This window comes from Panthera pardus, unplaced genomic scaffold (assembly GCF_024362965.1).
Source record: "Panthera pardus isolate Hobbes unplaced genomic scaffold, ASM2436296v1 HiC_scaffold_8, whole genome shotgun sequence".
Classification (NCBI taxonomy): Eukaryota; Metazoa; Chordata; class Mammalia; order Carnivora; family Felidae; genus Panthera; species Panthera pardus.
In genome coordinates, this window is record NW_026527013.1 from 156,418,028 (window position 1) to 156,431,090 (window position 13,063).

The following is a 13,063-nucleotide window of genomic DNA, read 5'->3' on the forward strand; positions in this document are numbered from 1 at the left end:
AATATGCCAAGATGTTTCCATTTCATTTGTAGACTTTTTGAAATGATCATCTTTTCTGGCAAACAAAAATGTATATATTTAATGAAAAAATACAAGAACTTCTGGATTCACATTTGGCTACAATTGTGCATCCTTCCCATTGTTTTTGAAACATTATCAGTTGCTTAACTTAATCCCAAATTTTATCCCAGGCTAATGTGAACTAATCTCTTACTGTAGACGGGCAGGCATTTCCCAGGTCTGCCCAGTCTTCCTTCAAAGAGTCTAACATCCTATTTTCCTAATCCAATAGTAAATGTAATCTTCTCTGGAGGAATGAGACAATTTCTAGACTAAACCTTACAAACACGCTCTGGATTATAATGTCTGAACTTCTGCCAAATAGAATCCGAAACAAGTGTATTAGGGTTCTCCAGAGAAACAGAAACAGTACTACCCCTGAAATCATTGTTGCATTATATGCTAACTAACTTGGATGTAAATTTAAAAAAATAATAAAATTTTTAAAAACATAAAAAAAAAAAAAAAACAACACAGAAACAAGAGTGTATTTACCCATGTATATAAAAGAGATCTATTATCAGGGGTTGGCTTACATGACTGGAGGCTAAGAAGTTCCACGATCTGCCATCTGCAAGCTGGAGGCCTGGGAAAGCGGGCTGGTGGTGCAGTTCCAATCCAGAATCCAAAGCCTGAGAACCAGCAGCACCTGTGTCTGAGGGCAACAGAACATGCATGTCTCAGTTCAAACAGAAAGAACAAGTTTGCCTTTTGCTTTTTTGTGCCATTCAGGCCCTCAATAAACTGGATGATGCCCACCCACACTGGTGAGGGCCACCTTTACTCTTACTCAGTCTACCGATTCAAATGCTAATCTCTTCTAGAAGCACCCTCACAGGCACACCCAGAAGTATTGTTTTATCAGCTCTCCGGGCATCCCTTAGCTCAGTCAAGCTGACACATGAAATTAACCATCACAGTGAGAAAGGGGAAAGCCCCCAAATGCAGCTGTATTTTTAAAATAAAGGAACACTCTTCTAATCCAAAAAGCTTCATACTTAGTTCCTTCCTCTCCTCCCCTTCTGATCAATAGTTGTAGTGTAATATAAAATTCATAGTTATGTCAATACTTAGAATACTGAACCACTATCTTGCACTGGAGTTCAAATTCCAGGCTTACCAAAATAACATTATACTTCTAAAACAAACTTAGGTAGAACTTCTAGAATGGTATTTTTTGACAGACTCGAAACACAAGTGTTAACAAACAACAAAAAGTATCACATTCATGTGGTAAAACAAAAAAAAAACCAGCAAGCTATCAAGTGAAGAGTCTCCCCTTTTTCATTTCCATTTGTACTCTCTGGTTTTTTTGTGTGTACCCAGAAATGTTTGTATTTTTTAACACATGAATGTCAGCCATAAGTCAGTGATTCAATATACCCTTCATCCAGTTTCCCCAATGGTAACATCTTGCACAGCTATAGTATAGTGACACAAACAGAACATTGACATTGACGCGATCCATCAACCCTATTCAGATTTCATCGGTTTTTCGTGCACTCATTTGTGTATATTTAGTTCTGTATTATTTTATTGTGTACGTGACCACCATCACAAGATATGAAATATTTTGAGCATAAGGGATCCTCATGCTCCCCCTTTTATAGCTAGGGCCACCTGCCCTCCCCACTTCTCTAAGCCCTACCAATGACAAATCTGTTCTTCGTATAGTTTTGTCACTTCAAGAGTGCCATATAAATGGAATCAGATTGGCTTATTTTCACTCAGCATATTCCCTTCAGATCCACACAAGGTGTTGCGTGTCTCTGGTTCTTTTTATTGCTGAGTAGTAGTTCGGGTATGGATGTGCCAATTTGTTTAACCTGTTGAAGGACACTTAGGTTGTTTCCAGTTTGGGGCTATTACAAATAGACCTGGTATGAATATTCTTGTACAGGTTTTTGTGTGCACACAAATTTTTGTTTTTCTGGGGTAAATGCCCAGGAGTACAGTTGCTGAGTCATATAATAAGTGCATGTTTAGTTTTGTAAGAAACTGCTATACTTTTCCTAAGTGGCCATGCCACTAGAAATGCACGAGTGATCCAGTTTCTCTACATCCTCACCAGCATTTGGTGTTACTGCTATTTTTTATTTTAGCCATTCTGATAGATGTGTAGTGATAGCTCACTGTAATTTTAATCTGCATTTCCCTAAGGGCTCATGAACATCTTTTTGTGTACGCTTTGCCATCTGTACATCCTCTCCAGTGAAATTTCTGTTCGTGCCTTTTGCCCATTTTCTAACTGGATTGACTGTTTTTGAAATGTCAATATTGTTCTTAATAGTATATTTTAAAAGAATGTACATTTTAAGACAACTGAGAGAAAGTAACAGAGACTGGATATTAGATGATACTAAGGAATTAAGTGTGATAATGGCAGGGTGGCAGGCACAAGTAAGTTCTCATCAATTGGAATTGCATTCTGAAACATTTAGGGTAGAGGTGACGTGCTGCCTTTTAAAAAGTTGGGGAGGTGGGGCGCCTGGGTGGTTCAGCTGGTTGAGCATCCAGCTCTTGATTTCTGCTCAGGTCATGATCCCAGGGTTGTGGGATCAAGCCCCAGTGTTAGACTCAGTGCAAGTGTGGAGCCTGCTTAAGATTCTCCCTCTCTCCCTCCCTCCCTCCCTCTGTCTCTCTCTGTCCTTTTGCCCCTCCCCCCCCCCAAAATGAAAAAAGTGGGGGAGGTGGAAAAAATAGATGAGACGATTATTGGAGCTGAGTGATGGGTACATGAAGAGTTCATTATACTATTCTTTCCTCATTTATGTGTGTTGGGATTATTTCCATAATAATGTCTTGAAAGTGTACTGAGGGGCACCTGGCTGGCTCAGTCAGTGAAGCTTATGACTCTTGATCTCAGGGCCATCAGTTCAAGCCCCACATAGGGTGTAGAAATTACTTTAAAAAAGCGGGGGAGGTGCCTGGGTGGCTCAGTCAGTTAAGCATCCAATTCTTGGGTTTGGCTCAGGTCATGATCTCACGGTTCATGAGATTGAGCCCCACATCAGGCTCCATGCTGACAGCATAGGACAGCATGCTTGGGATTCTTCCTCTCTCCCTCTCTCTCTCTCTGCCCCTCCCCTGCTTGCAAGGTCTCTCTTTCTTTCTCTCTCTCTCTCAAAGTAAATAAATAAACTTAAAAAAATGTACTGAAATTTAAATTCTGTGATATTACACATTTTCACATATCCCCATAGTACTGTGCACACAAGGTCAGCCTCAAGGACTTGCATCCTGTGCACTCACACAGGGCCCCATGACTGGTTTGATGCTCTGCCAGCACTGTCTTGCAATCCTTCATAATTTGGAGCAAGCGGCCCTGCATTTCAGTTTGCACTGGACCCAACAAACTATGTACTGTATGTAGCTGTTCCTGTGAGCACATGATACATGCTGAGTAAATTCTTACCAAACAAATGGACCAAAGAAAAGAGGAGAAAGTGAGAGAAGGGAAAAAGAGATGGGAGGTGGCAAAAGAAGGAGATAACAAGGTCACAGAGGAGATGGGGGAAGTCTCGAAGTAGAAAAGGTGAACAGGGATTCCAGAAAATGATGCTGCCGGGTAAGTGCATGGAGAAAGTAGGAGTCCAACTGGAAGACAGGGACTTGGGGCCCATTATTTATCATTCTCCTTCTCAGAGGAAGCCTAGTCCTTCATTTGACTACGATTCCCAGGTATAAGCAGAAGTGAAAGCAGAAAGAAGTAGCCACTTGTACCCCAGGGAATTGGCGGCAGGGAAGCCAACTGGATGCTGTTCCTCACTCATCCCGTTACCTTAATCCCAGAGAGTTCCTTCAATGTGTTCACAAACGGGAAAACTGAAACCCCTGGCTTGGATCAGACTAATTCCCTCTTCCGCCAAGCCCATGTTCAAGGGTATGGCTGGCGCTAGCTGATGCCAGACCAAAAAAGACTGGAAAAGAGGGGGAGACAATTGAGGGAGGATCAAGGGATCCAAAGATCATGAATCACTAAATCAGTAAATATTTACTACCAACAAACGATACAAGCATTTATTGTCTACTCCACGCATAATGATGAGATGGACATAAAGAGAGTGTAGGGGCACCTGGGTGGCTCAGCGGTTAAGCATCAGACTCTTGATTTAGGCTCAGGTCATGATCTCACAGTTCTCAGGATCAATCCCAGAGTTGGGCTCTGCTCCGACAGTGTGGAGCCTCCTTGGGACTCTCTCCCTCTCTCTCTGCCCCTCCCCTGCTCACAAGTGCACACATGCGCGCGCACACACACTCTCTCTCTCTCTCTCTCTCTCTCTCAATAAACATTTTTTTTAAAAAGGAGTGTAAACAAACCCCCTTTATATCCGTGATGTATTCCTGATCCCCACCCTTGTCAGCACCAAGTTTCTGCTCTCAGCAGCACTTTGTACCTTGTCTCTTTGTATCCTACCCTACGGTTAGTCATGTACACGCCTTTCCCCTTAGGGACAGTAAGCTCTTTGAGAGTGATATTCCTGTCAGATCTACTGAATATGCCTTGGAGTGTCCTGTGTAGCAAGTGAACAGTAAAAATTTATTGAACCCAAGTTTGATAACTCACTGTTGATCAGGGTGTGGGCCAATAGGTAACCCTGCAATGTGAGTAGGAGTATGAATATTTGCAACTCCTTTCGAGAGCACATGGTGGTATTTATTAGAAACTTCACTTTCAGGATTTTTTCTGAATCACACATATGAATAAAAACACGTATAGGAATATGCGAGGGCAACTGGCTGGCTCAGTCTTGATAGAGCATGTGACTTGATCTCAGGTCTTGAGACACATTGCATGTGGAGCCTACTTAAAATAAAATTAAAAAAAAAAAAGAAATATATGAATTGCAAAATCCTGGAAACAAACCAGCTGGTTATCAGATAATTAAATGTTTATGGTTCAATAAATTGTTGTTCCATAAAACAGAAACCATTTTTAAGAATATAGTAGATGGGAAAAAAAAGCAAAACAGTGGTTGCCTATGGGGTTGACTGAAGGGGGCTTGCAGGGAACTTTGGATGATAGTAGTGTTTTGTATCTTGATTGGAATTTGGGTTCCACAAGTATAAGTCTTTATCAAAACTTATGGAATTGCCCACTGAAAATTTGTGCATTTTACTGTAGACCAATCTTATTTAAAAAGAAAACAAGTTAACTAATATTTAACTCTAGTTACTTTTATGCATGAAAAAAGGTTAAATAGCTTATCAAAGGTCACACAGTTAGTAATTGGTAGAAATGAGATTTGAAACCTGGTCTGGCCATCTCCAAAAATATGTGCTTAACCGCAACCACGATACCTTCTTGTCTTCTCTTATTTAGGGACATATTCATGTGGGACATTTTTGCCACTATCTACAGACATCTTTTATAAACACAATGTATTATTTGTACTGGGCAACAATTACACTCAACTTCTCAAATTTGAGAATCACTTTTGTGGCTTAGTGCTGAATATCTGAGCTAGAGGGACAGCCTGAACCTCATATTCACTCAGCACATTGCCAGTGAGCTTTGTGTGGTATTACAACTAGTTGCTGAGTGAAAACGTGTATTTATCCTTACATACTTGAGAATTTATGATTTATCGGAAGCATTTCCATTCAAGAAATATCAATGATGCTGATACAATTCACATTAAATCATTTATCCCCTTCCCTACACATTTGAAAGAGCGGTGGGTAAGGCAGCTAACACAGAGAAAAACACTTTCAACTGAGTTAGAAGGTCAAGATTCTGAGTTTGATTCTAACTAAATAAATCATGTACTTTCTCTGAGCTGGTTTCCTCCTCTGTAACATGAAAATGATAATCAGACTTACCTACATGACTGTTATTAAGGATCAAATGAGATCGGACCAAATTGTTTCTACACATACACATTCCCACCTACACCCTTTAAAAAAAAAAGTCACCCGCACATTGGGCTTCTAGAGCTATTCAGGTAAGAGCCTTATCTTTTGTAATCACTCTTAATTAGCTCCTAAAAGATAAACATATACTGCTACAGAGCCTGAAATCTTAATTTCCATTCTCGCCTTATATGTTGATAACCTTACTTAATCTTCTCATAATCTCTTTTGCTGCCTTTGCTGTCAGAAGGTCAGCCTTTTCTTAAGATGCCAAACAATGAGGAAAATAGCATCTAACCACTCCTCCATGGAAACCCCAGAGTAATGATCTCAGAATGTCATAAGTATGGGGGCGCCTGGTGTCTCAGTCAGTTAAGTGTCCAACTCTTGGTTTCGGCTCATGTCATGATCTCACAGTTCATGGGATTGAGCCCCATGTCAGGCTCCATGTCAGCATGGAGCTTGCTTGGGATTTTCTCTCTCCCTCTCTCTCTGCCCCTCCCCTGCTCACTTGTACACACTCTCTCTCTCAAAATAAACAAATAAACTTAAAAAAAAAAGAATATCATAAGTGTTTTGTTAAATTATCATTATTAAGGTGGCCAAAAAACAGTGTTTATAGTCAGATGACATGGCGGTTAAGAGCCAGGTTTCTGCACTGGGACTATGGGTTCAAATCTTGACCCCACCCTTGATTAGCTATATATTTTCCTCAAGTTTCTGACCTCACCTATAAAATGAATATAATAATTATAACTACCTCTTATTACACTATATTTTAAATTAATTTGTATAAAGCATCCAGCATAGTGAGTAGTACACAAAAAACACTCCACACATGTTGGCTATAAGTATAACACAGACCCACATTCAGAAACACCAAATCACAAGTATATGGAGACACAGAGAAGCACAGGGCGGGTAGACATCCATTATCATTCACAGGAAGTCTGTCAGTTATCTCTCCTTCTCCCTCCTTCCCTCACCTCCCACTTCTCTTCACCATCGTCCCCCAAAATGGCACAGTGGGCCAGCCTAGAGCGGTAATCCAACTGCTCACAAGATGATTTGCAGAGGCAGGCAAGTAGAAAACAAAATGACTAATAGTATCCTTAGCACTCATACTAAGTTGGTGAAGGAAAAGAGGAAAAGTAAAACCTTTGGAAAGAAGTTTGGCCATATGTATTCAAGGCAACAAAAGCTTTCTTTCACGTTGTCTTGATGACATTTCTTAGATTGAACCGGAGTAAATAATCCAAAAAGAAGGTAAAACTATATGTAAGAAGATGTTCATTGTAGCATTTTTTTTTTTTTTTTAATTCTGAGAGAGAGTACGCATGCACATGCAAGCAAGTAGGGGAGGGGCAGAAAGAGAGAATCCCAAGCAGGCTTCAAGCTGTCAGCACAGAGCCCAACGTGGGGCTCGAACTCACGAACGCTGAGATCATGACCTGAGCTGAAATCAAGAGTTAGACACTCAACTGACTAAACCAACCAGGAGCCCCATTGTAGCATCATTTTTAAAACAGATTTATAGAAGCATAATTCACCCTTTTGAAGTGTAAAATTCAGTGGGTCTTTTTTTAGTATATTCGCAGAGTTGTGCAAGCAACACTAATTTTAAAAGCTTTTCATTACCCTCAGAAGAAATCCGTTAGGAGTTACTCCCCATTCCTCTCTCTCTCAGCTCCTGGCAATCATTAATCTCCTTTCTGTCTCTTAAAGCAGTTGATGATCAACAACAACAACCAAAAAAAATAAATAAAAAATAAGAAAATAAACTCATTGTTACCAAGTAACATAACATAAAGGTATGCTAAGTTATGGTACATCCATTCAGTATTATGTGGCTGTTAAAAATTACCACAACAAAGACTGTACCAAAAGGTGAAGTATATACATGATATAATGTTTAGTATTTTTTAAAGATACAAAATTATGAATACACTCTAATTTCAACCAGTGTGTGGACAGACTAGAAGAAATGTGTAGAAATTTTAAATGGCCATGTTAGAATAATGAGATAGTGGGTGTTTTTTCTTTATAGTCTTTAAATATTTTTGCAAGATTTTATATTTAAGAAGTAGAATTTTTAGGAAATCTACTTAATGTAGATTAACGTAACAGAGAATACATTGAAAGGCCCAGCCAGCCAGCCAGCCAACAATCCAGCCTTTCTGACGTGGACCCGGTTTTTAACTAGCAAGCCTCTCTAGTGTAGGCTCCTTCTGGTAACCAAGAGCCTCATGCACAAAGATCTCATTCTCCCAACTGCAAAGCCTGTAAAAGCCTGAACTGTAGACATTCAGTCTCCCCCTTTGACTCTCTTGCCTCTCAGCCTACGCTCCCTGCCATGTCCCTGTCCAGGGACTCACTCCTTAACAAAGCCCTCTTACTTATCACACATACCAATGACTCTTGGCCAATTTCCTTCTATTAATATATTAACTGCAGATGCAAATCCTTCTGATCACATACTTTCCTTTTATGGGACCAACAGTATGGAAATTGGTGTAAACAAAACAACAACCAGCTCCCCCCCCCCCCCACTCTCCATTCCCACTTCCTGTAGAGACATAGCTCATTTAGACTAGCACAGCCTTCCCATTACATCTTCTCCCTCCCTCTATCTGTGGGAGAGTCATCATTGATAGCCCACCATTGTACACACCTGCACTCCACTCCAGCCCCTCGTCCTCATCTTCATCCTTCTTCCCTCCTCTCTCCCTCTCTCTCTCACTCTCACACACACATACATACACTTCATACATCCTCTGATGCAGCAGCCCTGGCTATGCCCCACAACTGTCCGTGGGATTAGATTTGTGCCCCACTATCTCCTACTTCTTTCAGTTTGTCCAAAGGCCCAGAACCCAGCCTCCTCTGTCCTGCTCTGTTTCTCAAGAAAAAAGTATGCCTCCATCCTCTCTACACCTCCCAACACCTGCCTCACCTTGACTTATTGTCAGGGTTCCCTTAAAAGACTGGGTCCTTGGGGCTCCTGGGTGGCTCAGTCAGTTAAGTGTCCAACTTTGGCTCAGGTCATGATCTCACTCACGGCTTGTGAGTTTGAACCATGCATTGGACTCTGTGCTGACAGCTCAGAGCCTGGAGCCTGCTTCAGATTCTGTGTCCCCCCCCTCTCTCTCCCCTTTCCCTGCTCATGCTCTGTCTCTGTCTCTCTCAAAAATAAATAAGCATTAACAAAAAAAAAAAAAGAGTGGGTCCTGGATCTCCAATGGGTGGTGAGGCCAGGCAAAATGGTAGCCTTCTAATGAGAGCATTCGACTTTGTTTAGTGAGCACCTAACATGTGTCAGAAACCAATGTCAGTTGCAGGGATTCAGAAAGTATTGAAACTAATCACTCACTTTGAAAAGCTCACAGTGGGAGCACCTGGGTGGCTCAGTTGGTTAAGCGTCAGACCCTTGGTTTTGCCTCAGGTGATGATCTTGAAGTTTCGTGAGTTCAAGCCTAGCCTTGGGCTCTACGCTGACAGCCTGCTTGGGATTCTCTCTCTCTCCCTCTCTCTCCTCCCCTACTTGTGCTGTCTCTGCCTCTCTCAAAATAAATAAATAAACTTAAAAATTTTTAAAGAAAAGCTTACAGTGGAAGAAAGGTATGTAAACAGAAAATTACTAAATAAACAGCTAAAGGCTTAAACGGGGTAGGAAGGAATGCTCTAGATACACTGTGGAGGCAGCCTCCACAGTAGGCATCACCCTGGATGTGGCTTTTGAAGAATCAAGAGTCAAGTGGGCCAAGAAGCATACACCAAAATGTCTTACAGGCCTGCAGAAAACAAGTTCACAGAAACGGTACTTTGGCAGCAGCTGAAGCAGGACACGCCATCCCATGCCCACAGCAAACCATGCAAAGCACTATGTGATCTAGAGAGATTAAATAAATTGTGGCCTCCGCTCCTAGGCATTAAATACATTACCTAAATATAAGACAAACTATTCAGAATACAGTGTGCTTTGAGCAGAGGTGGAAACTGAATATAACTCTGGTCCTAAGTACAAAGATCACTGAGGTGGGGGTGGGGGTGACAGGAGCACTCTCATTAAGGCACGGGTACGGGGTGGGTGGAGTAAAAACCAAAAAAGAAAAAAAAAAAAAATCAAGGTGGGGCAATAGCAGGTCAAGTGGAAGCAGAAAGAGGAGGAAGCCTACGCCAGGAACGGAGGGATTGGAACAGAAAAGTGGGTGGAGCCAGTGGGCTCCACCCCCGCCTCCTCCGGCTTGGCTACAACCTACTTTCTGCGGAGTCGTTCCAGACAGGTGAGAGAGGAACTTCTAAGACCGGTGAGAAGGGTAGGGGGGGGGTTGGGTTCAAGAAGGGGGATTGGAGTTAGGGTTAAAGAAGGGGGTCTGGGCCCTACCTAGAGTCTTTGGCTTCTTGATAGCAGAGTTCAGGGAATTCCTGATGGGTTGGTTTTGGGGTGCTGCTAACCAGGTGTTGCTGCTTCTCCCCACCAGCCTCCCAGTCCTTGTGGTAACTTCAGACAGGAAGTTTGAAATCTGAGCTTACGGAGTTAAGGCCCATAGAGGATGGGGTACCCTGGCAGGTGCGGAGTATAGAGAGATCAGGAGTTATCTGGGCCTCCAGTTATCCGGGCTCCATCTGGGCCTCCAATAGATGGAGGCCTTTGTAAGAGGCCCTCTCATATAGTTGTGTCCCTGTGGCTTTGTCGGGTCCATGTACATTTTCTCTATCCAACCAGAGCACGGGCTGAGTAGAGGAAATGGGAAGATGGAGTCAGACAGGGTAATGGTGCTCCTTCCCAACTTCTCTCCCCAACAGGGTCTAAGTGGGGAGACAGGGAGGTAGGGTGGAGGTCCAGTGCAGAGCAATTATAGAGAAAAGGCAGGGTTTGCCTCATTACCTGGATTCCACAGATGCTGGTGAGCACCAAAGCCCCAGGCAGGGCCAGCCAGGACTGGGTCTTGGATGGTGTAGAAAGATAGAGCTGGAAGAGACACTGCAAGGAAGAAGGAAGAAGGAAGGAAGGCAGGGCCATTACACAGTAAGTTGCATGAAAGATCCTGGGTTTATTTCCTGGCTACTCCACACGCATTGATACCCTGGCACTCTGATTGATCCTAGAGAGAATTACAAAGCTGAAGGGAACCCTGAAGGTCATATATTTTGGCCACTTATTTGATTGGAGACTGAAGAACCTGAGACCCAAAGTTGTCTGATATGGTTACTGCGGAATCTGACCTGGCCGGGACGCCAGTTGCTAGTTTAGACACAATACCTGTGTGTCTTTTTGCAGGAGCCTGGGGAGGGGCCATGGTGCCAAGACAGTTTTGGGGGAGACTGGAGAAGCCGCTTCTCTTCCTGTGCTGCGCCTCCTTCCTCCTGGGGCTGGCTTTGCTGGGCATACAGCCAGACATCGCCCCTGTTGCTTATTTCTTTCTCACCTTGGGTGGCTTCTTCTTGTTTGCCTGCCTCCTGGCCTGTATTCTGGAATGGGGGTTCCGATCAATGCAGACCGAGAATTCGGGGGCCTCAAGCAATGCACGGTGAGTTAAGGGGCGGGCAGAATTCTAGGAATACACGATGGCCCCTTTTTCCTGGTGTCCCTCTAGTCTCTCAGGCATATAGCTCTGCTTCCCTGTTACTAGTATCAATGAGGGGGTGGGGGGTGGGGTTAGTGGAAGGTTCTTTTGCCAATAGAAGACAGTAAAGCGGAAAAGGACTCCACACAGGAGGCCGCCAGTGATTTTATTTCTCCTCCCTCAGCGACAACGAAGCCTTTGAGGTGCCAACCTATGAAGAGGCTGTGGTATTGGAATCACAGTGCCGCCCCCAAGAGCTGGGTCAACCACCCCCCTACAGCAGTGTTGTAATCCCCCCAGTACTTGAGGAAGGACAGCCTGGCCATCCAGAAGGGCCCGAAAGAGCTAGACTGGAAAGGCGAGTGGGCTCAGAGGGATCTATGACCTCAGGAAACCCTGGAAGAGCTCCAATCAGCCTTCGGCTTCGGGGACCCCGAGCTGTGTCCACTGCTCCTGATCTGCAGATCTTGGGGATGCCCCCCAAACTGGAGCCTCTTACCCCACCCCCTGACTATGATGTCAGCTTTGGTCAACCTGATGATGTTTTCTTTGAAAACAACCGGACACCCCCCTAAAAGACTATGCCAGGATATATCCTCTCTGCGCCAGACTCATTCATTCATTTGACCAACATTTCCCAGTGCCTGCCACGTATCAGGAACTCTGTTTCCACGTGGGGAACTTAACACAGAGGGGAGTCAGGCTATCCTAAGCCTCTCCCAGCTGAGATGTACATAGCACTGTTGGAGTCTTCGAGTAACATTCAGTGACCTACCCCATATCCGATATTTCCAGAGTTAGACGAGTATGAGAGGAGTGACCCAGAGAATCTGAAGAAGGAAGAAAAGAAACATCTGAGCGACAGCTATGTTGCTTCTGTTCTGGGTGCTTCATCTCTGTTAGCACAAGAAGACTTTCCCAGCCTTGTGAGGTATTACTGCCCTCATTTGAAAAATAAGGATCCCAAGGGTCAGAGGAGTTTGATAATTTGCACAGGGGCACACTGCTAGTAAATAGCATAAAAATGTTTACTCTTCTGATCCCAAAGCCTACTGTATTTTCAATACAAGGTCATCCACAAATCTCTCAATCTCTATCTTGAGCAACTGCTGGAGACAGGTGGGAGCCTTCCTAGGGACAGAGCGGTGGACCAGTTGTGTCTGCGGGCAGTGTGGACTGATTGTGACCAGGAGTGTGCCCTCTCTCCTAGATGAGCAAAGCTAATCAAAGCCGTGATAGCCCCTGCTCCAGGTAAGGGGCAATTTCTGCCCTGGGGCTAAAGAGCAGTCTCCAGGGCAGGGTCCCCACCCCATTGGGAAACTGGAGTAAACTGCCCCGGGGGAGGGACTTCCGATTTTAAGACGAGTGGACAAGGATCAGAAAGGATGACAGGGGCTTGCCAGGAGTGGCGGAGTACCTGAGGGTCACTCTTGAATCACCTGCTATGAAGCGCTGGAGCCACATGCACGGTGTCTAACCGCTTAAGCCTCACCCCTGCACTCGGACCGCAGCATTTTACCCCCACCCCCACCCCCGGGTCCTGCTCGCTAAGATCCCAACAGAACACTAGATTTTCTGGAATC

At 43.8% G+C, this 13,063-nt stretch overlaps 1 protein-coding gene, 1 long non-coding RNA gene and 1 pseudogene across 4 annotated transcripts; 1 reads left to right on the forward strand and 2 right to left on the reverse strand.

Annotated features, from left to right (window-relative positions):
• Positions 1-13,063, reverse strand: part of LOC109269190 (olfactory receptor 2F1-like) — a 334,098-nt pseudogene that overhangs the window by 140,520 nt on the left and 180,515 nt on the right.
• On the reverse strand, positions 545-10,895 carry LOC128775547 (uncharacterized). Its single transcript, XR_008420309.1, has 2 exons — positions 10,802-10,895; positions 545-715 (listed from the first exon to the last, which is right to left on the reverse strand). It is a non-coding gene; the product is annotated as an uncharacterized LOC128775547 (long non-coding RNA).
• TMEM139 (transmembrane protein 139) lies at positions 9,457-12,520 on the forward strand. 3 transcript variants are annotated; one of them, XM_053897343.1, is made up of 3 exons: positions 9,457-10,220; positions 11,195-11,444; positions 11,665-12,520. In XM_053897343.1, exons 2-3 carry the CDS (start codon positions 11,212-11,214, stop codon positions 12,053-12,055), a joined length of 624 nt encoding a protein of 207 aa, XP_053753318.1. In that variant the 5' UTR covers positions 9,457-10,220; positions 11,195-11,211; the 3' UTR covers positions 12,056-12,520. The 3 variants fall into 3 exon arrangements, with proteins under 3 accessions (XP_053753318.1, XP_053753316.1, XP_019308597.1); XM_053897341.1 differs by lacking the exon at positions 9,457-10,220 and adding an exon at positions 10,826-10,942; XM_019453052.2 differs by lacking the exon at positions 9,457-10,220 and having other exon boundaries at positions 10,949-11,444.